The sequence below is a fragment of the Anguilla rostrata genome, chromosome 18 (genome assembly GCF_018555375.3).
Source record: "Anguilla rostrata isolate EN2019 chromosome 18, ASM1855537v3, whole genome shotgun sequence".
NCBI lineage: Eukaryota > Metazoa > Chordata > Actinopteri > Anguilliformes > Anguillidae > Anguilla > Anguilla rostrata.
The window spans coordinates 18,759,054-18,784,988 of record NC_057950.1 but is presented as its reverse complement, the minus strand read 5'-3'; the positions used below and the strand labels follow the sequence as shown (position 1 = coordinate 18,784,988).

Genomic DNA, 25,935 nt, shown 5'->3' with positions numbered 1-25,935 from the left:
TTCTGATGTAATGTAGCATAAGAGGGTAAATAATCCCTCTAAACATGAAATTCACCTAATTAAGAAAAAGTTACTGCTTATTAAAATTCTGGGATTGCAATCTTTGTTGAAATAAAAACCAGCATACACAGGGGGCCCAGGGCCGAGTTTGGGAACCACTGAGCTAAACTATGTAGAAGGTCCTTGTGAAAAATAACTTTGCAGCCCATTCCTGGAAATTCTCTGTAATAGTTTGAATAGGAAATAATTATGTATCCATTAGCCTAACTTAAGACCAAAATGGATATAATATACAATAATGCTCCATGACCTTACAGACTACTAGGAAAAGCAATACTGAACTTGAATGGATATAGCTCATATACATATCTATGTATGCCAATGTAGGCCATATATTTCTTTTTGTTAGGGGACAAAAAATCTGGGAACCTACACCTTTCGCATCACAACCATGTCCTTTTCCTTCATTAATTTGAGATAAACACCAGTGTTATGTCCAGTTTTTAACACTTAACATTAGAAAATGGAATCATGATAGCAAATTTTACATCAGAAAATTAATGTCTGTGCATCACAAACCTTCAAATTGTCTGTGTGACGTAGCTCTGGAAACAGCATTATCACACATGATTTACGCAACTCAAGAATCATGTGAGGAGTAAACTATTCAGAGACAAATAGACACTACACAACATGTCCTTAACAGCATACTTTTCAGATCTGTAGAAAAGTGTCTGTGCCATCAGGATCTATAAGCCAGGAAAGGTCCTCATGATGTCATATCCTGTACGGACCACAAGCAATATTGGAGAACTATTACAAGAGGTATTGACTGATTAACTAAGTGTCCACATATAAATTTGAACTATGCTGAATGCAAAAAATGAATGCATTTGTGTTTCACCCCAGAAAACCTCATTTCAGTTTGCAAAATGTGATAGTGATATTTTTCAGTAACATTTTGTCTTCCTTTGACTTGTAGTGGTGATAGTGTAGTATAATGGTCAGGGAACTGGGCTTGTAACCCAGGGGTTGCAGGTTAAACACTGAATTGCTTCAGTATATGTTCAGCTGTATAAATAAATATTACGTAAAATCCATTCACAATATACTAGGTAAAAACTGTCAGTTTCTTTGGATAAGAGCATCTGCTAAATGTCTAACATGAATGTAAATCGGTGGAAAGTTTCATAAATATGGAACAACCACTGACAATATCCTGTGACTACTTAGGAACCCTTAGCAAATGTGAATACACTTTCAGGTTATTTTCTGTATACCATCAATAAGAAATCACAATAATTACATTTTGAAACTGGAACCAAATAGTAAATTTACCATTCTCTTATTGTTGCTGTTGTTGCTTTTAATTCTGTTGGAGAAGTGTGTCTAAAAAGAAGATTTGGGGTTTTTTAATCTCATTATCAGTCATTCTGGATGTTGGACTTGGGCTCAGGTTTCTTCATTTTCATCTTAGAAATTTGTCCTTTCCCTGTCACTTCATTTTAATAAATAAATTCAATCGTTTTTTCATTCATTTATTTATTTATTTATTTATCTCTCACTGCAGATTTACTGCTGCAGCAGTATTTCAGCGATGACATCATCCTATTTGCACCGGTAAGCTTGAGTATGTGAATCGAACGCCATTGCGGCTCTGTATATGGGAAACATACAGCATGTTAAAATTCACCTTTTGAGCCAAGACGGCGACTATGAGCTGTTGTTTCATATCTGCTTTTTCAACGTAAAATATCTTTGAAGAAAACAATTTCTATTGGTAAGGAGAGAACAAGGCTGTGATAGGCCAATGTGAATCGCACAGTAAAATATCCAATCAGCTTTGTTAGCTGCTCCAGGTGGTACCCCCGTTCCTTTGGTACGGTTTATTTGGGCTTCTCCCGTCTCCCCATCGCCGCCATTAGAGATATAGACGGAATGGCAGAATGGAAAATGGGGATTAAAATCATTTAAAAACCTGGGGAGAAGGAGGCGGAAAGGGGATCCCTTTCCCAGGCAGCCCTTTCCGCTGTCTTTGTCCAGGGAAAAGACGGGGAAGCATGAAATCAGAGAAGGGCTTTAAATAATCCGAGTGAAATTTGGATTTTGGTTGTAAAATCCCGACAGGACTTGGGGACCGGGCAGCTGGCGGAGGGTTTGTTGTGATTGAACGCCAGGGTGAAGAATATAAACACAGGAAAGGGTAAGGCCTCTGATCGCTCTCTGGCTGCCAAACACACATTGCTAACGACTAATAACAAATTACGTAAATTGGGCAGCTAGCTGGATAGGTCAGCTAGTGTTCGAGTTTGCTGCTATTTCCGACTCAAATAGCTAGCCAAGTTACTCGATTATCAATTTCGGAAATCAATGGGACCAACTTACTTCTGGTTGGTGAGCTAGCGTTACACATTTACAAAGTAACAAAGTAAGTGCTGCTGTCTGTCCGCATTTAGCTAACCTTAGCTGCATGACATTGGAAAGTAGACTCCGAGGTAGCAAGCTAGTTGTTAACAATCCAGCTATCCAATCCTCTTGCTAACTGCCTAGCCAGCACCAGCCACAGTCACAGTAGCCACAAACATTAGTTTAGCTCACACTCCGGGCAACCTGAAAGCAGCTTCCCATCCCAATGCTGAATTTCGAGAGAAGCTGTTATCTAGCGGTCTGTCCGTGATGTTCGCCTGCTAATGACCCTGGCTAATAACTTTACTGAGAGTGGCTAACGGTGGATGTTACCACAACGTATCGATAACTTGCTCGCTAACAGCTGCAACTAACTTCACTAGCTAGACTACAGTAGACTAATTATGGTAAACGTTATCTCACTGCTAGCTTTTAATACAGTTCCTAACTTACAGTAATTATAAGTAACGCGATCTTATTGCGAGCTTTTCATACTCTCTAATTTACTGTAATTATTAGCTAGAGCTATTATAATTATTGTTAGCTATGAAATAATCCTGTCCCAACTTTATACTGGAGTTTAATGTGGTTAAGATAGCTGCGTATTAATAACGACTCAATTTTTAGTTTTTGCAAAATGTTTCTGATGTATATATATTCTTTCCAGTAAATTGCTTGAAGTAAAGTTAAGGTGCATGTCTGGCTAGCTGGCGGTACCAAACGCTATATCTGTGTTGATAAGACAAATGGCAAGTGTAATTTCCTCTGTTCCACTGTCGCACAATATTATCCATCTAAAAACGCTGTGTAGTGATTAAGTCGGCTACAGTAACATTATTTCTCCCAAATTTTTTTCTTCGCTATTTGAACAAAGCTGCTTACCATCCTAACTTTTACTAAAGTTAACGTTAACCAGGCACCTGATTTAGCTATTTTTGTAATCCGCTAGCTGCTTGCTACCACTAAATGGCTACTTAAAATGCCCAAGATTGATTTATTTATCCAGCGATATTTGATTAAACATGATGATAGTCCACAGTGTGTAAATCTTAAAGTTTAAGCTCAGTGCATATCATTTCCCTGTCTTGCACAGCAGGCTGAGGAAATGATATGAACTGTCTGTATGTAACGTTACACGCGAGCAGTCAGAAAGTGACACTGTGACACAGGGTCTAAACTGTTGGAAGGATTCGGCCTGCATATTCAACATTCTTTTTTGTGTATTCTGCCCACAGTCTAGGTCAATACCGCTATTTAAGTTAACTTTAGCTGTATGCACTGTGCATGTAGAAATGGGAGGCCAGAAATGGCTGTTAAACGAAGGTGGGGTTATGTTTTCAGTGGTGTGAGGATGAACTTTGCACGACAAAAGGCTGATGTTCATGGCAGTTTGTGAACTTTTCAAGCCTTTCAAACCCGTTTTGCAAGAAGAATATCAATATTTTGCAATGTATTGTAACTCGACTTTCTGCACAATATGTTAGCCGTACAGCTAATTATCCACACACCTGGTCAGCTGTATGTCCAGTGTAATAGTGTCCACCTTCAAAGTTTTGCAGATGATTCGGCGTCAGGATTAAATTTATTGGAGGGAATGGTTGTGACCTATTCCTGACCTTCAGAATGCCAGAAATGACATGGCCCCAAATCACCTTAAGGTGGAGAGAATTCACAAACTGTATTTTTAAAATGGTGTGAGATAAGGCTTGGGCTATCAGTCTATGAAGTATGAACACGCTGTCATAACGTCACATTTTACTCTAAGTATTCTGTAAGATCGGAACAGCAGTGTTTCAGTGACTGAAATATGATATAAACATTTGCTGTGTATACCATAACACTTTCACAGTACTGTGTTTTGCAGTGGCCTTAAATTGAGCTAGAATGAATCCTGCCAATGTGGTGTGTGTTGCCCTGGTATTTAATTTCATTGTGCCCCAGTAACCAGGTAACACAGATTTAGTCTCCAGCAGTTTGTGGATTGGAGGAAATAGCCTACAAGAATTTACTTTGTCTAACCTCACACACAGGCTTTGGTTTGCTGAAGATCTGTATCGGTTCAAACCACTGTCATTTTGTAATGTAATGTAATGTAAAACCACTGTCATTTTGGTTGCTTTCACTGGTGTCATTTTTCATGTTGCTGAATACAACTTATCGGAACTCATGTAAGTCATTTTCAGCAACTGTTCTCTCAGGATTTTTTGCCAACCGTTAAATTGTCTGTTGTCTTTCCTTATCCTGATGAGGTTGCAAGATTCATTTTAGTGTGAAGTTAATCCTTTAATTTTTCAAAGACCAATAAAGTTTTGAAGAACACTCTTGGCTTTCGTAGCAGCGTGAGTTAACGGTACGTAAATGGCTGTCATTACATTCCTGTTTGCACCTGTGTGTTCCTGTACTGTTTGTGTGATAGTGCTTTAAGTTGCTTTTCCACAGTGTGTTTGGATGCTAATTTGATGTTAACCCCACCGCCAGTTTGAAACTGGTTTGGTTAGCTTTCACACTGGCTTTTGGATTTGACTGTAGGCTTATTTTTTTCCCTCGAGGCATTGCCGTCTGTAGCTGGCTATATCTGGCTGCATTGTCATATGCATTGTCATCGCACTTCACAATGTTGCAAAAAGCCAGTGAACGTATTGGCTATGATCTGCTAAGTTGGCAGGGTGTTCTCTGTCCATTTTAATGCAGCTAGCATGTAATTATTAGACTTGACTAGAAGTATGCCAGTGATGCCGTCAAGGTGTCAGAACCTAATTGTGAACCCTGCAGCTATATTTTATAAATAACTGACTAGCTAATGAAGTGCTACTTGTAATAACAGAAAGCAGGTGACAGCATTTAGCCAGTATTGTTCTCAGAGACATTATCCTGAACATGGTCCACCAGCTCCACCTACCTAACGTGATTAGCTGTAATGCTGGGTTTGTCTCATTTGATATTGATTAGATTTAGGCTGCAGCTTGGTCTATGAAGTTGATTGGGACTCTTCATTTTTTTAGTGTGAACCCACCTTTAGTCCGTTTGGTTTGTTTATGGTTTTTAAATTTTTAGGAGGAAATATTTTTTCAAGTTACCAAGATATAAAAGAACATTTCTTAACCAAATAATTCAATTATTATTTGGCTTAGAGATGAAGTTGATCTGAGCAGGGTTACAACAAGACTGGAGAAATTATTTTAGTGCAGAATTATCTGTACCGCTTCAGTTTTCCAAGTTAGTTTATTTTAGGGTTTTATTAAAATATATAGTGTGTTTCATGTGTTCAGCTCTCAAGGTGCTTGACGAAATGCTTCATCTCCTAACCGCAAAATGAGTTTACCTGAAATGAAGACTGCTGGTACTTTGTGTGGGGGTTTCACATCCTAATTTTAAAATGGCAACCCCCTCCCCCCTTCCCCAGTGGAGAAGCGGTTATCTGCACTGGCCTCATATTTAGTGTAGTGTCATGCGTGTGGGCTGGTGGTTATGCAGGCGCTCATGAATATGCATGCTCCTCTGTTTCAGCGGCCTGTTTTGTGCCTGCTCTGGAGACGGTGGCTGCGAGGCGCCGGGTGACCCTTCCACCATGACGGAGCCGGGGGGCAAGTGGTCCTGCGAGTACTGCACGTACGAGAACTGGCCGTCCGCCATCAAGTGCACCATGTGCCGGGCTCCCAAACCCGGCCCGGCCATCATCACCGAGGAGCCCTTCAAGAGCGTCACGGGCCTGGACACCTGCCGCGAGTGGGACCCCTCCAGCCCAGAGGGGGGCAGCACCCTGCTCATCTGCCCGGACTCCAGCGCCCGGCCCCGCGTCCGGACGTCCGGCACGGGCGAGGTCAGCAGCAAGTGGTCCTGCCACATGTGCACCTACCTGAACTGGCCCCGGGCCATCCGCTGCACCCAGTGCCTGTGCCAGCGACAGCGCGCCCGCAGCCCCACCGACTCCGCCCCCCAGACCTCGGGCTCCGCCCCTCAGCGGCCGGCCCCGCCCTCCCCGGACCCCTGCGAGGAGTACAACGACCGGAACCGGCTCAACGCGCGGCCCGCGCTGCACTGGACCTGCGGGACGTGCACGTACCAGAACTGGCCCAAGACCCAGAGGTGTGTGGTGTGCGACCGGCCCAAACCCTGCGGGCCGGAGCCCGTGGAGCTGGGCGAGGCGGAGAACGAGCAGGACCGCGCCCCCCGGCGCGGCGGCGGCTGCAGCGGGGGCCAGAGGCGCTCGCCCCCCGCCTCCGCCAGGGAGGGGGAGCTCAAGATGGACTTCCAGAGGATCGAGCTGGCGGACGGGGCGGTGGGCTCCAGGGAGGAGCTGGAGGTGGACTTTAAAAAGCTAAAGCAGATTAAGAACAGAATGAGGAAAACGGACTGGTTGTTTCTCAATGCTTGTGCAGGTGAGTTTACCTGTGGCAGGGAAAAAGCCTTACTCGCCTCAGTACCCATGTTGACATGTCCATGTGTACATATTACACATGCAAAAATGTGCTTTTAACGGATCCAAAATAGCAAGCAACGTCACCATTGTGGCTGTATTCTCTCTTACTACCACTATGATCTGCTGTTATGTATGGATTGTCACTGGAGCATTTCAGTACATAATCATTTACACACCTTCCTTTTTGTGTTCTGTTTGTTTAGATTAAAAGTCCTGTGGCACTGTAAATGCATTCAATGAATTTGCACGCAATAGCATGAGAGTATTTATTTTTCCTCAGATTTCCTCTACTGATTTCATAACATTTTTAAAAATTTTCTTAAGCATTTATGCATTGGTCTTTAAGACCAAGGTCTTTAAGTATGTGGCCTGTTTGTAAAACCCGACTCTGGTAGTTACTCTCAGCCCAAAGCTGACCTTTTACTGTTGAAAACGGTTTGGAGACGTGGCCCTGCAGCTTGTCCTTTGTGAGTGTACAGGCACAGGAAATAGAAATGTGAACCGCCAACTGAAGCGCTCCATTTGTAGTGTGGGGTTTGGGGTATGTGGGGTGGGCGGGGCTGAAACTGGCAGCCAGCCAGTATAGCAACACAGTACATAGATCGACAGTGTTGACATGGCATTGTGCTCTTACGAAGCGTTTCGGTGTGGGGGCAGAATGCGTTAAATCACATTGGACGGTGCGGCTGGGAAGCTCCCTGCTTCTCCTGTAAGAACCCCAGCCAGAGACGTCAGCGTGGCACTTAAATGGTCTGCACGTACATGTTTTTAATTAGAATGAGTTTTTTTTCTGCCTTTTTTTCTGCCTAATGATCCTCTCTGGTCAGACCCCTTTGGTAAGACTTGGTTTCTCAGCCCGTTTTAACTGTGTGTGAACATCACCACAGTGCCTAACTGAGCTGAAGATGCACTGGCCCTAACCACTCTAGGCTGACAATGACATCACGCGCTGCGTGTCGCTCGGGCAGTAAACGCGGTTCTACCGCAGACGGGCGTACGGTCAGCCCACGGCTCGCAGTTGAGGCAGAAGATGGCTGCCGGTGGTGGTGTTGCGGTTTGACCTGTTTTTAGATTGACAGCGTCAGTGAGTGCACGTCTTCAAATCTTCACCTCTCCCAGCCTTCGAACGGCAGTCTCCTTGGCTTAGCTTAACGACATGAGGGCCCTGATCCAGCCTGCCAAGGGGCCGTGCTGTCACTCACAACTTAATCGACCAAATCAAATCCCCTCCCCCTAACTGGCGAATCATGTGGGTCCAGGGCCATGGTTGGCCATGTAGGCTATACACTGAGTAGCCAGCCTCGCACCTGCAAGCAGAGGAGACACATCTAGAGCTCTTCTAGTGACTCCATAAGTGGAATGATTGGTGGAGGGGTGATGAAATAAGATAATTATTTTTTTTCTTGGGGGGGGGGGGGGGATTTGGCCTGTGTGGTTGTTTGGAAATAAATATTTAGCCTTTATTTGACCGGGTAGGTGAACTGAGACCTGTGCTCTGTAGTGATGACCTGGGGAATGAAAGCGGGTGGAGAATGCAGGGATTGTGTAGGTAATCAGCAGTAGGGGGAAGTTAAGTGGCCGATGTAGAGAAGTAGCCGCCCCTACCGTGGCCGTGGGCAGCAGGGACGGGCGTGTGGGTGCCCCCGGGTCCCTTAAATCTCCAGGCCTGGCTGCAGGCACTGCCCTGCCCTCAGCCACCTGAGGTAAAAATAACTCCTGTCATGTGCAGGAGACGAGAATAAACCGCCACAAACACGCAGTCCTGACCTCCGTCCCAGCAGCTGTACGCGCTGCGCGATTTCGCCCTGCGATGTGTGTGTGTGTGGGTCTGTAGGTGTCTACGCCGCTTTCTACTGTAAACAATCTCCCTCTCTCTCATTCTCTGCTGTGTGCTGTTATTCTATCCTTGATGTTTATGTGCAAGGGAAGAATGTGCGTAATGGATAATTGTGTCAATCTGTGCAGCAGAGAGCCGCTGGTAAATAGTGGAAGGGAAAGGCAAGAAATAGGCCCCACCCTCTCAGTAAACTTCTTCAGTGAATTCCATCTCTTCCCTCTTGCCAGCCAATCAATAGTTACCCAGGGAAGGCTACACAGAGTCAGTCCTACAACACACACACACACACACACACAGGCAGTCTGGACAAGGAGAATTGAAGGATGAAAAGATAAACATCATTTTTTTAAAGAAAAGACCATTTTAAACAAGTATTCTCATTACATTTAAACACATTACATGTAGAACTGTGCCAGCTATGAATTTGGATCCATATTTTCTTTTACATCTTAAAGGGGGGGGGGGGGTTGGCTGATGCTCGTCTCGGTGCTGGAATTAGGCACACTGTTGAGGTCACATGGTTTACTCTGTTTGGGGGGGGGGCACCCTCTTACCAAACTGCTCCCTGGTGTCAGATGAAATGATTCATTCCTTTTCTCGTCAGCACTGTGAAGGGATTTTATCTAGCTCCTCTTCAGCCAGCAGACCGCAGTGAGCCCATTGGAATTGTTTACTGCCGAATGCCTGCCATTCCCCTGGACCAAAACATTAGGGTGCCTTTCATGTTACGCTGCACAACTTCTGTCAACGTTCAGAACAGAAAAATTGCAGTTGGGCGAGTGTCGGTTTAGTCTAACGATGTTCTAGTTTGAGGAATGCGTACAGTCTGAAAAATGTGAAGTATGAAATTTAGTTCCTTTAAAACGATGAAGTGGAACTGAAACCTGATCGCAGCACTGAAATATCTGCAGGCCGCGCGGTTGCAGCAGTGTGCGTCTGAAAGGAAGTCTACCTGGGGTTCGAAAACTGGGCGAACGAGCGCGTGTCTCGCAGAAGTAGCCCATTTATGGATGTAATTGCATTTCACGTTACACAAGCCCTAATCCTTCAACAAAAATATGCAGCCCTTTTCACCACAGATCCTTTTCCAAAACCCATAGAGTTTCTGAAATATGAGTAACCAAGAAGTTTCTTTTCAGTTGACTTTGGCACGTGCTCCATTGTGTCATGCCTAGTTAATTTGGAACGCCGTGACAAAACTATTTTCAGAGCCAGGCAATGGAAGCTTGCACTCTTCAGTGCATGAAGATTTAGAGAAGTGTCATATTTATATTCATTTTTACACTGACTAATGCATTGTGTCTTTGTGCTATACGGTCTTCGTCAGCGCATTGGGCATGTTGGGACTCTAGGTGCGTTTCTCTTGTCCTTGAAAGGTTGTTTAACCAGAGCGGGGGTTCAGTGGCCTCACTGGTGTGTATCTCTAGCAGACCACCTTAAAATGCAGTCAAAGGTTGTTGCAGGAACCGGTTAGACATTCTACATTTCTGAGATAGGAACATGAGCATGTTGCTAATCATTATCCCACAATGGAAGATTTGCGCATGATCACTGACCGTAGCAGTATGGCTAAAACCATGTTTTTAATGCATGCACTGGTTCAAATATCTACATTATTCTTTCTCTCTGTTTGATCACCCACACTGCAGTTAACGTACACGTATTTACAGAAATGCATGGAAATTGCAATGATAACAGGTTCGTGCGTCAGTGGTTAAAGTTAACCTAAAAACCACTTTCAGTCAACTTTTATTGCTCATCTTTTACTCATGCGTTGCACTTCAGTCCTGGCCTTAGGAATGTCATATTCTGATGTTCTGATAGCAGGCAGCTGGCCCCTGGAGAGTGGTAATCAGTCTCAGAACTGCAAAGTCCAGCAGTTATGCCAGAAAGATAGTTAAGGACCCATCTTCACACATTTCTTCGTGGGATTCTGGATCCCGCTGTGTTGATGCAGCCTTGTCTTCACTAACAGCTCTTCTGTGCTCCGCCTGCTTATGATGAAGTACCGAGTCAAATGGAAAGCCCCTTTAAGCTTGTATTTAGCCTGTTCGGTCAGATAAGTTTTTGCGGGGGTCTTGAAAAGCATTGTTTTGAATGTAGAGGAAGGCAGCTGGATGAAATGAAATGGGGGAAGGGGGTTTTTAGACTAGAATTAAAAAGAAAGAAATTGATTATTGTTCATAGTCACTGTTCTATATTAAGTGTCTAGATAATACTTGTTTTAAAAGGTTTTTCATTTAAAGATGTATATGTATATTTACTTTTCATTCTTCCAGTCTTGGTTTTGTAGTGCGTGGTGTGTGTGTGTGTGTGGGAGAAAGTAACAGCGCATCTCTGTGTAAATAGTTTTCTTGTTCCTGTACGTGTGACGCACTTGTTGGTTCCTGGGATGGGAAATGCTCAGAATTTCACTCTGATGATTGTCCGTGCAGTGCTGGCGTGACTTAAAAGAGTCCGTTTGAATGGTAACCGAGGGGAGCGAGTGGGCCGGCCCGGCCGCTGCTCTGTTTCAGGAAGTGGTGCGGTTTCCCGCTGTAATGCTCGGTGCTGTGCTCTGTGGCGCAGTGCCAGCCGGGTCACACGGAGGAAACGGGGCGCCATGGCGGGTCTGCGTCTCTGGCTCCGGCCCACAGGGCCGGACAGCTTGCTTGCGTTTTGAGGTGGAGGCCCACGGGGGCGATCACATGACCTGCGCTCAGGTTCGCGTCCCTTACAGCAATTGGCCGGCTGCTCGGGCGGTTCTCTGTAAGCTGAGCTGAGCCTGAGAGAGAGGTCTGAAAGCAGGCATCAGCCAGGACTGGAGAGCGAGGCATTGTCCCTGCGCAGGGTTTGCCCACGCTAGTCTAATCTTAAAGCTAGTCACTGCACAGCAAACCCAGCTGAGTTTTGGGCCCTTTGATCTGTGCGGTTAAAGATCAAAACAGGTGAGGTGGACAGACTTAGGGAATATTTTCCAAGCACGGTTTGGGTATACTTAAGGTCTATGTCAAATGTTACTGAATGTCTTTCAAGGATGCACTGCCCAGATTTCAGAGAGAATGAACAGTTCCCTAATGATTTCAGGGGCATGACACTGGGACGATCCATGTGCAATACCACCCTTAGCCACCACATCTGACCCTGTTAAGCATTTATTGGATATTCTGGAATGATGCCTGATTCAGAATTTTACACTTCTATCAACCAGCTAGGTCAAAGTGGACTGCCTTTCCCAGGAAGGAATGCTAAAGCGTTCCACATGCTGGTGGGCACACGCATGCTAAAAGGCTAATAATGTAATGCAATTATTCAACACAGATGTTCGTTTGGAGCTTGAAGCAAATGTTCAGTTTTCTGGAAAACGTTAAAAAGGTTTATGTTTTTTACGCAACTCTGGAAATTTGGTCGACCAACTGATCATAAAATGTATTTCCTTTATGCAGCAGGTTTCTGAATCACTGGCACACCCACTCCAGCACTTTACTGTGTTTTATGTTCTAGAACTCTCTATGGGCCTCTTAACTGCAGAGACCTGATAGAACAGGTCCAAAGGTAATTTTTTTTCTTTCCCTAAAGCAACTTGGGGTGCTTATTTTAATTTTTTTGACACAAATTTTTTCTTTTTTCCACTCATGTCTACAAAACATTCTGGCATTTTATTCCACTTGCGTTATATGTTTTCTGTCTGAAATAAAAGGTAAAGGTGTGTAACAAAAAGGCTGATAAAACTGCCACCGCTCGTTTTGTGGAAGTTGGGTGCGGAGGTTAGTCAAACCCAGAGAGCGTCCTCACGGTGTGAGAGGGCCGGGATCATTCCGGTTACATATTAGCAGACTGATAGCACCGGAGAGCCAAACAAACCCTCCCCTGCGGGTACAGGACCCCACAGCTCCCTGACCGAGTGAATGAGATTCATTGTCTGTCCCTGGTAGTTGTTGAATAATGACTTGCTTGTACATTTGAACAATGGCTGTCCAGGATAAAGCACAACATGCGATATGAGGCTTATTTGTCGACGTTCCATAAAATGGTGGCTAGCGCACACCAGGAATGTTACTTACCCTGCCCAACTTTGAGCATGTTTAGCCCTTGAATTATTTTTCGTTTCCGCTTGTTATCAGCGCCAGGAAAGGGAAGGCATAGTTTACTCGGACCCTTTGAAAGCTCCGGAGGGCTGGCCCTTTAAATTCTCTCCGGCTACAGTTTCTTAAAATGGTCACATGCATGTGGAAAAAAAACAACATTGTTAGTTAATTTTTTTTTTGCTGGTCAAAATGTATCATCGCTAGTGCACAGATGGCTTGAAGCTGGAAAGAGAGCGGCGAGTCTGTCGGTGAAAACACATCTTCATTTTTGTGTCTGTCCCCTGCTGCAGGATGGGTTACACAGCGTCGGATAAACTTGCGCTAATCCTCCAGCATTACGGCGCGGTTCGCGGTTCTGCGTTGTCTGACGGCGGAGCCCCCGTTCAGCTGTCGACTGCCTGTTGCTACGCGAGCCCCTCGCTGGCAGATGCACAGTGGAGACCGAACACAAATCTAATTTAGCGGTTTAAATAAATGGAGCATTTTGTTGGATTTAGTGTGATTAGTATCTCTAACAGCTGCCACAGGTGGGCTTATAAAACTCTCCGCTGGCAAAGTAGCTCGGGCGAAGAACCGGCATGTTTTTAAATGGAGTCAAATGCTGCTTTGAATAGCTGCCTTCATGATGGCTAGCATAAATATTTAAATTTTAAAATAAAAACAAAAAAGCTTGTAAAGAACATTGAAGAAAATTAGCTCTTTTTGATCGATGCATATTGCACGTTGGCCTAAACTTTATATTTAGGAATTTAGCCTACACTCTTATCCACAGCAACTTTTTAAACACATCTTTCATATTATTTTATATACATACTATCTGTTTATAAATCTGTATTTTTACTGGTGCTGTTCAGGTTAAGTACCATGCTCAACTATACAGTGGCAGTCGCCAAGGAGATGAAAACGAAGCTGATCACAAATTTGTGAAAATGATCTCAAACCATGTCTAGAGACGTGTTTTTGTTCTCGTAAACAAAGGCTGAGAGGAGCGTGACAGGGCCTCTGTGGTGATCTTTAAAACAATGAGCTTTATGTTTTTGACCCCATGACTGTCAAAACAGGTGTCACGACTCGTGTGGCGTCTCATAACCTACGTGATCATGAGCGAGTTATTTTGGACTGTCTGTGGGCGTTGCCATAGGTATAACTGTTGACCAATCGGATGGTCTTCTCTGTATTCTTATCCTTGAAAGTTCCACATGCCAGCTGCTAGCATTGAAGCATTCTAGTGGGATGTGTATAGTGAAAATTTGTAGAGGGGTTTGTAGCTGACCAAGTGCAGTTTCAGTAGACGTTCAGAAGCCTGGGAAACTCCTGTTACTCACTGGAACCTCTTGTAGTTAAGAATCGTGGAGAATGGAAATCCCCCGAGGGGCCGATCGTCTGGGCAGTCTGTAACAATGTCTGGCGTGGCTGGCTGTGATGTATGTGTGGGCCTGGCTGTCTGAGCCTCTTGTGCGTGCGGGCATGGCTTGTTGACCCCGCCCCTTCCCGTCCTGCAGGTGTGGTGGAGGGTGACCTGGCCGCCGTGGAAACGTACAAGTCATCGGGGGGCGACATTGCACGGCAGCTGACGGCGGACGAGGTGCGTCTGTTAAACCGGCCCTCGGCCTTCGACGATGGCTTCACCCTGGTGCACCTGGCCATCCGCTTCCAAAGGCAGGATATGCTGGCTGTGCTCCTCACCGAGGTAAAGCCAAGGGGAGAAAGGGCACCTGCCGAAACTGACACGCCCACAGAGGGATGCGCAGCCCTCAGATTGGTAGTTCATCTTCAGTTAGCTTGAGTTCCCATGGTGATGCTATGGAGCAGCAGTGTTGGATTCCAGTCCTGGAGGACCAGATTGACTGTACATTTTTGTAGTTTCCTTTTAGTCAGCAGCCAGTTTAGGCCTTTGAACCAAGGTGCATGAACACTTTCGCCTGCTAGTGGGTTGGTTTAATGACTTAAGTTCTGAATGAAACCAGCTGACCCTCCAGGACTAGATACACTCCTGTTACAGAGTATATAAGGCTCACCAGAATAGCATGTAGCACCATTTTCCTGATTGACATGCTGGAAAGGTGGCTTATTAACTTCACATTTAGAGTAAATCAGAAAAGGCCATCATTTATAATTTTGATACTTAAAACTGAAGAGAAAACTGGATTTTATGGAGGGATGAAGGGCGTGTAAGACTAACAGCCTCCTGAAGAAGCAACCCTCTGTAATGCTGTTCAGCCGGAGTGCCTACAGTACGTCTTCCTGGATGTTAGCTGGGTTGGCTCGCGCAGTTAGCGGTAAATACGGGATTACTCAAATTGCTACCTTGTTGGCCCTTAGGAGCTGGCGTTGGCACAGAGTGGATTAGGCCAGTTTGGCAGATGATTATTAGCGAGTGCCTGGAAGGTCTTCTGCCCATTCTTCTTGTCTTCAATGTGAAAACACACAAACCACGGCTTCGCAAGCTATCCTTCCCCCTCCCCAGGATTACTGCCTGTCATTCTAAGCAAAATTGCATTTCCCCAGGTGTAATGAGCTCTTAATTTATCTCTTGCCACGTCAGTGATCTGCCCTTTGATGCCACATTATAAATAGTTGCCATGGAGAATGAATATCCAGTAATTGGGTCTGTGCCAACGTGCTCATTTTGTGTTCTGAGGCAGGTCTTTTGAAAAGGGGGATGAAAGCAGTGAAATTTGATTGAATAGCAGTCTAACAGGTGTACTTAATGGCAGACACACACACACAGGTGCTGAAAGGTAGGGAGTCTGTAACTTCTGCCTTTGAAAAGTGGTAGAAAGCCAGTGATAAAGAGCCAAGTGGATTTCCAGCCATTATCTTCATGAAGGTGCTGCAAAATAGCATTTCTGTGCGTGTTTTCAGTTGCCTTTGCTGTAGCTAAAGCCACCATACATAGTGTAATCCAGCAGCTGTTAGCCCTAATGGGGGGGTAGGGAGCTCTAAATTAATAATAGAAGCTAAATCAGGGCTGCCCAACCCTGTTCCTTGAGATCTACTGTCCTGTAGGTTTTGAGTTCATTCCTAATTATGTACACCTGATCCTACTAATTAGCAGCTCAACGAGATCTCTGGCTGTTGAATGAGGTGTGCATTGTTAGGGTTGGACTGAAAACATACAGGATGGTAGACCTCCAGGAACAGGGTTGGGCATCCCCGAGCTGATCCATGAAGAGTCTCTCCTCTGATCTGGTATCGGTGATTGCTCTTATTAGAAGGTCATACGGTTGAGCCTAAACCGCGAAGAGTCTCTCCTGTGCTGACTGCTCTTATTGGAAGGTTTATGTGGTGTCATTGAACCAGTGAATGACCTGTCTGAAAAGTCTGCTGTCTCAGGCACAAAGCACCCTGCCCTTTAACCCTGTTAAGAGTAGGTTTTTTTGGAATGTTTCCCCCCCCCCCAAAATTCTAAGTCAGTGTTCTAGAACTCCATTGCTTTCGATTATCAGAAGTGATTATCACATCAGCATTAGAATGTTCAGTTAAGAATATTCTAATCACACATCTGTGATCTCACACCCTAAAGGGTTAAGGGCCCTCCTTACACAGACAGGGGTGCGAGAGGGGGGGCTCACTGCCGTGTCTCTCCCCCCCCCAGGTGTCCCAGCAGGCGGCCAAGTGCATCCCGGCCATGGTGTGCCCCGAGCTGACGGAGCAGATCCGCAGGGAGGTGGCCGCCTCCCTGCACCAGCGAAAGGGCGACCTCGCCTGCTACTTCCTCACCGACCTCGTCACTTTCACCCTGCCCGCAGGTGCCCCGCCCCCCGGCCCGCCCACACCGCCACGCCTCCTCAACCACAACGCATTTCTGTCCTGCAAGAGTCCGAACTCTTACAATGCGTTCATTATTGAGCCAGAGAATAGGGCCTTGTGTTCGCGAGCGTTTAGCATGCACGTTACACAGCTGGGGCAAAAATATTTGACAACACTAAAAATTTCTAGTTTCCCATTAACAAGTTTTTTGTTTTTTCGTTTTTTTTTCCCTCCTGCGGAAATGTATGTTTCACTTCTGGAAATGATTAGCATGTGAAGTCGCAGGAGAAGTAACTGCTGTACTGATCTGGCCAAAAATGTCTGAACTGTCAGTGAAATAACCATGGTGAACATTTAGCTTGCTTTAGCAGCAGGGTTTGATTTAAAGGGAGAATGTGTAAAAAATGCCTGTTTTCCCATTACCTCAGTAAGCCTGCACTCAGGTCCAGAGCATGGCCAGAAGCCAGTTAGAGAGACCAGGCCTGCCTCGTTCATTCATGGACATTGTACATGACACATTTATTTTGTTTTTATATATTTTTAAATGAAAACCATTGTTTGTTGATTGCAGATATTGAAGACCTTCCCCCTGCAGTTCAGGAGAAACTCTTCGATGAAGTGCTGGATCGGGACGTACAGAAAGGTAGGAGGGCACCTAAAACAACACTTAAGACCCCAAATTAACTTTTTTGACACTTATTTGTCACAAGAGCCCCGCCCATTATTTAAAAATGACCAACTGGCACCACCTTTGCATTAATGTTACCCATAAAGAAAAGGCGGCACACTGAAGCAGTTTTAATTGAGGCCTTACCAATCCCTTGGCTCGTGGTGTAAGTAGGCCGATAGAGTTTTAGGATGTAGGCTTATTGGATATCGCGTCCCTGCCTGGAGCGTTGTGATGCGGCTGGCGTGAGGTACCGGGGCACCATGTGACCCACTTACCCGTCTAAAGCAGGCCGCAGGGGGGGCGTTCCGGTTGGTCGGAGGAAGTGAATGGGCGTGTAAGCGATGCGTTCTCCACCCCGCAGAGCTGGAGGAGGAGTCGCCCATCATTAACTGGTCCCTGGAGCTGTGCACGCGGTTGGACAGCCGGCTGTACGCGCTGTGGAACCGCACCGCCGGGGACTGCCTGCTGGACTCGGTGCTGCAGGCCACCTGGGGCATCTACGACAAGGACTCTGTCCTGCGCAAGACCCTGCACGACAGCCTGCACGACTGCTCGCACTGGTGAGGGCGCGGCCGCGGCCAGAGTGCGCCTGTGCGTGGCGTTTTACACACCGCTTCTCCGCCGTGTGCTTCCCAGTCTACCCTGGGATTCGGCTTTCTGCAAAGGCAAGCCTGGGACAGCTGCGCCAGGGAAAAGCCCCCTGGGTGGCTAATGAAGAACAGACTGGCTGTGATGTGCTGTGCTGGGTTGATAGCGATGGCTCTGATTGGGTGAATAATTTGTGCTGTACTGGTGTGACCGCGGTGGCTCTGATTGGGTGGATGAGCTGACTGAGCTGTGCTGATTGGCTGCAGGTTCTACATGCGGTGGAAGGAGTGGGAGTCGTGGTACTCGCAGAGTTTCGGCCTGCACTTCTCTCTGCGGGAGGAGCAGTGGAAGGAGGACTGGGCCTTCATCCTGTCCCTGGCCAGTCAGGTACGCTAACGCACGTGCACGCACACACACTAAACACACACACACACACACACACACACATACACACACACACACATACACACACTAAACACACATGCACACACTAAACACACACACACACACACACACACTAAACACACGTACACATACACACACACACACATACACACACTAAACACACATGCACACACTAAACACACACACACACACACACTAAACACACGTACATGCACACACATGCTAAACATGCACAGGCACGCACGCACACACGCCCACACATACACACACACACACACGAACACACACAAAACACACATGCTAAACATACACATGCACACACACGCACTAAACACACAAAACAGTACACGCTAAATGCACATACACACACACACACACACACACACACACACACTAAACGCATGACGTGAGCCAATGCAGTGGACTTTACATAGACTTCAGAAAGAGATGAAAGAAGCCCTTGCCTTTGAGAGCACCTCTGACATGGGAGCAGAGCATTGTGTACGACTTTAACAGCACTGCCATGTTGGTTCAGCTGTTCTAAAGGCTAACTGACAGGAACAAGGCTAATTGCACTGACGGGGGACTCGGTCCTCTAATGTTACCCGTCTCACTGGTTCTGTGAATCTTTTTCAGATCCGTCTGTCTAATGTCTGGTTAGCACGTGTCTGCTAATCCAGTATGCGCTGGTTGTTTTAATAAGAAAACAATTTAAATGTGACATGATCAACAATTGAAAGATTCTAACTTGATCTAAATTCTGCGGTTGTTGGTAGCCACAGTCGCGGGGGACATGCAAAGCGTAATTTAACTGTAGTCTTCTGAAATTTGAATACAGAGGCTCTTTACAGACCGGTCTTTCCTGAAGTGAACTGGTGCCAGTATAGAGTTGGAGATCACTGGCAGTGCAGCATAGCATAAATCCCTTTTCACACGCTGCTGGCTACTGGGTCAGGCGCACATTTTGTTCTTTAAACTGGTAATTGCTCCAAATCTGTTTTCTGTTTACTTGATGCACAGTCGCGCAATTATGAGACGATGACTCATTTGTACCAGTCAGCAGCTGTTTCCGTCTCCGTTGCTGTTTTTCCTCTTATTCAATTTGCCCAAATTGTGCGGCGTTTGCTCGTTAGCTTGCTAATTATTTCTGGATGGGAATGGCGCTCTGCTCAGTTAGCCCTCTCCGTTCTGTCCGCTCGCTCCCTGGAGCAAGAGCGCGGCTGAAGACCGGTTAATCTGCAGACTCTACGGGGTGTAAGTGCAGACATAAAATGCTCACGTTTCCCAAATTGAGTTTTAACCGCAGTCTGTGCCCTCTTCGTCCTCGGAGACTGTGCAGTGTTTCATCAGCAGGCGATTAACAAGTTAAAAGCATTGTCTGTGTAATGATAAAATAGATTTTTACTAGAGATAGAGAGGGATGAGAGGGGATTCTGTCACTCACGGAACAGATAAGACAAGTGATTATAAAATAATTAATCGATTCATTTTTAATCTAGCAAAAATAATTAAAACTGGTTGAGAGCAGTAACGAGCTTTAAGGTCCAGTTCATGGAAATGTACTGTCAGCGTGTTTACATCTAAGTGTGGTGTAAAATATTAGTCCATTTTCACTGAACATTTAAATATGTGAATCGTTTTCAAACCAGACTCCATTTAATATTGTATAAATGTGATGTGTGATTGAGCTAATTGTTGGTATTTATTATTTTATATTAAATCTCTCTTTCTCCCTCCCCCTCTTTCTCTCTCTCCCTGCAGCCAGGAGCCAGTCTGGAACAGACTCATATTTTTGTTCTTGCACATATTCTTCGTAGACCAATCATAGTTTACGGAGTGAAGTATTACAAGAGTTTCCGTGGCGAAACACTAGGGTACACTCGTTTTCAAGGTGAGTGGCATAATTTGAACCTAAATGTTGGGGTACTCTCATTTTCAAAGTTAGCGGCTTCATTTGTAGCTAAATGCTGGGTTACACTCATTTTCAAAGTTAGCGGCTTCATTTGTAGCTAAATGCTGGGTTACAATCATTTTCAAAGTTAGCGGCTTCATGTATGTTCTTACAGAGAATTTAGCACATTCACCCGTGATCCATGCTGCAGGGCGCTCAGAGTTTTAAAATTTTGCCCTGCATGTTTTAAAGAGAGTTTAATGAGACGCACCTGGGGATGGGAATCCTAGTGAGCCAATCAGAAAGCAGGCCCTGTGAAAGCAGCCTGGCTCCTAAATGACCCCCTTTAAAAACACACTCTGCCACCAGAGCTCCAAACGACCAGCGAGGAGCTCCAGCACGGGCACACACTGGGCTATTGTTCCCGGGAAACGGGGGGAGGAAACTGCAGTCTGATCTGTCCCCCGATTCTCATCTCTGCTTCAGCTATTTGTGCTGAAAAAAGTTTACTTAAGTGCTTCTGTTGAAAGCCAAAACATGAATGGCCATGTGGTGGGAAAAAAAGAGTTACCACTTCTCTGTGGAGCATTAGTTAAGTGTGCAGGTTTTTCATTTGTTTTTTCCCCAAATATGACTCTTTCAGTGTTCTTTGCTCCAAGACCTTTTTGGACTGCGTGTATTTGTTCTGTTCTGTTGTACACCGTTACTGTACCAAAGCTTTTATACTGCCCACTGCAGGTGAATTTGGCTCACTACAGTTTCTTTTGGAGACTTTGTTTCTTGCATAAGTAACATGGGATTTTATGTTTTAACCAATTATTGAGCTGCCAATCAGAAGTGGGCATGAATATCCATTACAGAACTGACACAGTCAGTCCTCTGGTTCTCATGTTTAGCAGTGACATATTTGATTGTAGATTTGGGGGGAAAAGTAGGTGCATTTCAGTATTTAGCGTCTTAGTGAATAAAAATGAAAGTGATTTTGCAGGGTCTCTAACTTGGTCACAGAATTTGGGAAGAGCTCAATCAAGCGCTAACACTGAAGCCCCAGAAGCCCTCTTGGACTGGATCTAACATTTTTACCCCCCATCCCCTCAGGCGTGTACCTGCCGTTGCTGTGGGAACGGAGCTTCTGCTGGAAGAGCCCTATCGCTCTTGGCTACACAAGGGGCCACTTCTCCGCCCTGGTTGCCATGGAGAACGAAGGCTACGACAATCGAGGCGCCGGCGCCAACCTCAACACTGACGATGATGTCACAGTCACCTTCCTCCCACTGGTGGACAGCGAGAGGAAGTTATTACACATACACTTCCTGTCTGCACAAGAGGTGAGTGCTCCTGCATGAACCTGGGAAGCTAAACAAGGTTTTAATGTTTCAAACATCCAGTGCGTTTCAGCTGTAAGCTGGGAAATAGAGAGGAAGATGGACATCCAAAAGAAATAAATGTGTGAATGCCTTCAGTGTAAATTGAACGCATATCCAGTGCAAGATAAACCATTCATGACACCATTAATGTTGTTTTGAAAACCGTTTTTAACCTTTTCAAATGTTCCCTTAAAAGTCATGGTCCTGCCTCCCTCTTGCTTTTCCCACTGATAAATGTGAAATATGTGACCTCTCAAATAAACAGTTACAGGGGAAATTGTAAATCAGGTCCATTTACAGTTATAAATATATTTGCCCTCCATATTGAAAGCCAGATGCAGTCAGAAGAATCCAGATTTGAAGTTCTCATGGCTGCAGTGGCCTAATGAGATTAGTTGACATAGTCGTAGATTAACAGTAATTCTGAGCAAAGAGCTCTGCTTGTTGAGCATGACTCTGTCTCTGTGGGTTTCATGAATTGGATGCACCTGGAGTGTATAGACTCACAGTAGTTTTAGAATTTGGTATTTGTACTTTTCGTTCTTGGTTAGTATAGTTCACTTGCTCTAGTGCTTGAGTGACAGTGCGCCTTTACTTGGGGAGCGTTGTTTCGGGGTCTGTTGCTCATATAAGTCAGGTGAATGCGTGTTTTTCCTGTGTTGTAACTCACTGGATGAGAGCATCTCCGAATTGAACGTGATGTCATGCAGTGACCTCATGGTGGGAGTGTAAGAGCGTAACGATCCTCAGTGTGGCGTCGTTTTGAGCGGGTGCGTTGTCTTCCTCAGCTGGGGAACGAGGAGCAGCAGGAGAAGCTGCTGCGTGATTGGCTGGACTGCTGCGTGACGGACGGCGGGGTGCTGGTGGCCCTGCAGAAGAGCTGCCGCCGGAGGAACCACCCCCTGGTCACCCAGATGGTGGAGAAGTGGCTGGACGGCTACCGGCAGATCCGGCCCTGCCCCACGCTCTCCGACGGCGAGGAAGACGAGGACGACGACGATGAGTGAAGGGGAAGGTATCCACGAGTGTGTATCCCCCCCCCCCAGCTGGACAAAACAGAGATGCACAGTGGGGTGAAAAAATGGTCATCGTTCGCCATCTTACAGAAGTACTCAGAAAGGAAACTGTACAAAAATCCACGCAAACCTTTAAATAAGAGGACAAACTTAAGACTGAGGGAACTATGTTTCTGCAAAACAGAATTTGAAATTAAGGATTCTGATTTCACAGAAATCACGGTTCATCTTTAAAATAAAATCCCTCTCCCCTCCCCGTATATAAACCCTTATCCATTAATATAATGCATGCGGTTATTAAAGAACTTGCATAATAGGAAAATACCAGCATCAGAAGGAACATGGAATCTTTGTATTAGTTCATTGTGGGCACTTAAAAAAAAGCACATTTTTTTTCTCAAATAACGTTCTTTAGATTTTGGAAATTGTTTTCCGTTTTAAGTTGACGATTCAACTGACTCACTTTTTTTGGGGGGGTAAAATCCAGCGTGGCATCCCTGCATATCCCTGCTCTAGTCCACTGTCCCACGAGGATATTGTATAGTATGGACACTTAATACTCGTACTGCACATTTATTAAAGAGGATTTCTATAAATTATACAACTTGCTGAATCAAAAGGACATTTATGAAGTTAAGAGGAGGAATACCCCATTTCAGCATAAAGATCATATTAGAGATCACCGTCGTTCGATTCTTTCTTCTGCCCACCTTGGAAGTCCTTTTTATTCTGATTATGAATTCCATGAGGAGGTACTCTTTTGGTCCTCTGTGTTTGGTCACCCCCAATTTTATGTTGGTTTAACTGTTAACCCAGATCTTGAAATTTATGTTTCACACAAAAAATATATAATTCTTGCTGTGACGAAAACAAATCTGTACAAGTTTACTTGCGTTTTGTGTGATTGAGTACCTCATTTTGATGTTACAACTTTTGGTGCTTACTTTGGGCTGGGGGTGGGGCGGAGAGAAGAGTCGCCTGACACATTCTCCATTCAAAACATTAATTAACATTAAATTATAATCACTTCGTGTCCCTCTCGTGTTGTCATATTTCTGCTTTTCACTATTTTTTTAACGTGTTCCATCACCACACCATCCTGCATATTTTTAGTCCTGTTTCCTTTTAATATGCATCCTCTTTGTTTTTGTGTTAGATTGAGTTTGAAATTAATGGATTATAATTCAACACTTGACAACGGTGACATTAACCAAAGCAAAGCCAAATCAGGTGTTTCTCTGTGGAGTGGGTTCAGTGTTTTGGTTCTGGTTCTGGTTCTGGTTCTGTTCCTTCAGCCCGTTCCACAGATTGAACATCACTGGCCTGTTGCTTTGTTTTTTAATGCATTAGATGTAAAGTCTGTCTGAGCGCTTGGGTAATCTATATTACCTGGTCATTTTCTATATTTGGGGAAGGATCTGGGTTAAGGAGAAACGGACGGGTAACTATGAATGACGACATTCAGTGTCATTTTTAACCAAACAATAAAATAACTGCTGTACAACAACAGGGAGAAACCATTGCCTTTTCTTAAGCATGTAGATGATTTCTTATTAGCATTCAAAGCCAGAAAGCATGTTGCTTTGATACTTAATTTGGAAATCAGCTGGGTCTTAAAATAGTTTTTGTCGCTGTTGGTACGAGACGCGTCCCAACATGCTCTCTGAATGTATTTGGCAAATGTCAGAAATGGTGTGCGGCACACGCTTCTCGTGATAGGCCCATCTGTCGGACACGGGCCGTACATGTGATATACAGCTCCTCAATCACACAGTCCGTACATGTGATATACAGCTCCTCAATCACACAGTCCGTACATGTGATATACAGCTCCTCAATCACACAGTCCGTACATGTGATATACAGCCCGTCTATCAATCCGGCTGGTGTGCTGCCAGATGAGTAGTGTTGTCTGGACTTGAGCAGTAGCATATACGATGGTATATGCTACTGTTCTCCCTAGATTGGCAATGTTTACACACTGGTTCTCTAACTCGGTCCTGGGGGATTCCTGCTGGTTTTTGTTCCAACCACAATTGAAAACACTTCATGTTTTCAGGGATTATTTATTCACTTAAGCCACATTATATCACAAATAGCTATGTATGCCATGAAAAATAAAAGTCCCTTATTCACATTGTGCATATTGTGCTATATTGCAAATGATTACAAAAAAATAATTTAACTGATCAAATTAAAGATTAAAGAACCACCATATTAACATGCATGCTTGTCAGCAGTTGCATATCAATTAAATTCGATCTGTGTGCCACTTTTTATAGACGCACTGTCACAAAGACATTTTACAGATTTTAGATTTTACGTCTTTCGGATGACGTTAAACCGAGGTCCTGACTTGCTTGGTCATTAAAGACCACATGACACTCGTTGCAAAGAGTGGGGGGTTCCCTGGCTACATTCCCAACCTGGCTCTCTCAGCCTGCCAGCTAATCATCCCCTGATTTAACTGACTAAAAATGCTCTCCTTCTCCACCTTAGCTAATGTGTGGGGAGTGTTCTGGCATAAAATGGCTGCTGTGCATCACCCAGGTGGGTGCTACACATTGGTGGTGGGTGAGGTGAGTTTCCCTTGATCACTGTAAAGCACTTTGAGCATCTGGAAAAGTTTTATATAGAAGCAATGATTCATTCATTCTAATATTTTACAGGTAAAGCAGGAAATGGGGAAAGTCTGAACAAAAATGTGAGGTTTCTTCCAGGAGGGTAGAAAGCTGGGGAAGATCCAGATTACGGAGGGGAGCCCATCCTCAGCTGGCCAGCCCAGCATCCATAATTAAAGCTGGGTAAACTGTAATAGAGAGGTAATGGGGAATAGAGTAAGTCACTGTGGTTGGACAAATTATAGCCCAGAGCATTAGGCTCACTGCTAAAATAGACAGTCAAAGCAAAAAATAAATAAATACAAATAAGAGAGCCGGGCAATACATCTACTTAAGGTTATGTCACCCACTGCTTAAACCTGGGATGTGTCCAAAACTGCTTATTTGCCTACTGTTGAGTACACAAATTGTATACAACTTGTATGCAACTTGTATACTCAATAGGCAAGTAAGCTGTTTCGAACACGGCCATCGTCTCATCGAGATCTTTGCAAGGCTTCAAAAGTTGGCAGTGCTTTGGTTTGAGTCTTGGTGTGGCCTGCCAAATGCAGGTTAGATTCTTAGTCATGTTCATAGACGACAGAATGAATGTGTACCATGCCAACGCTGTTTGAATGTACATACAAGTGCCAACGCAAAGGAAACGCCAACCATAGTATCACTGAAGTCCCCGAGGGAACGTTCTTGATGAAACTGCCAACTCACGCCCTGGACTGATATTTACATTCAAATTCAGTTTCTTGGAAATTTTGCCTTGCATCTCAAACCAATGCGTGCATGTCACAATTGAGCATTCAAACACAGCTGCCCTCGGCATTTTCCTCTGAATTAACCTCTCTTCCTCATAAACCATCAACAGGTCCCGCAGTCTTAATCACTTTGAGCATTCTGAGA

General features: G+C 44.9%; 1 protein-coding gene across 4 annotated transcripts; it reads left to right on the top strand.

Moving 5' to 3' along the window:
• Nucleotides 1-1,855: 1,855 nt before the first annotated feature.
• On the top strand, nt 1,856-23,453 carry LOC135245079 (ubiquitin thioesterase ZRANB1-like). Of its 4 annotated transcripts, none has more exons than XM_064317891.1 (10): nt 1,856-2,203; nt 5,914-6,785; nt 14,233-14,420; nt 16,329-16,482; nt 17,055-17,126; nt 17,515-17,713; nt 18,008-18,128; nt 19,908-20,037; nt 21,136-21,365; nt 22,193-23,453. In XM_064317891.1, the coding sequence occupies exons 2-10, from the start codon at nt 5,975-5,977 to the stop codon at nt 22,409-22,411; spliced, it is 2,124 nt and encodes a 707-aa protein (XP_064173961.1). In that variant the 5' UTR covers nt 1,856-2,203; nt 5,914-5,974; the 3' UTR covers nt 22,412-23,453. The 4 variants fall into 4 exon arrangements, with proteins under 4 accessions (XP_064173961.1, XP_064173964.1, XP_064173963.1 ...); XM_064317894.1 differs by having other exon boundaries at nt 1,857-2,203; nt 14,233-14,315; XM_064317893.1 differs by lacking the exon at nt 1,856-2,203 and adding an exon at nt 2,228-2,428.
• The last annotated feature ends 2,482 nt before the right edge of the window (nt 23,454-25,935 follow it).

Excerpts from the sequence above, each read along its gene's own strand:
- LOC135245079 (XM_064317891.1), top strand. The coding sequence starts at position 5,975 with ATGACGGAGCCGGGGGGCAAGTGGTCCTGCGAGTACTGCACGTACGAG. Across the intron at positions 6,786-14,232 it reads GTTTCTCAATGCTTGTGCAG|GTGTGGTGGAGGGTGACCTG; the intron begins GTGAGTTTACCT and ends CCCGTCCTGCAG. Across the intron at positions 18,129-19,907 it reads TCCTGTCCCTGGCCAGTCAG|CCAGGAGCCAGTCTGGAACA; the intron begins GTACGCTAACGC and ends CTCTCCCTGCAG.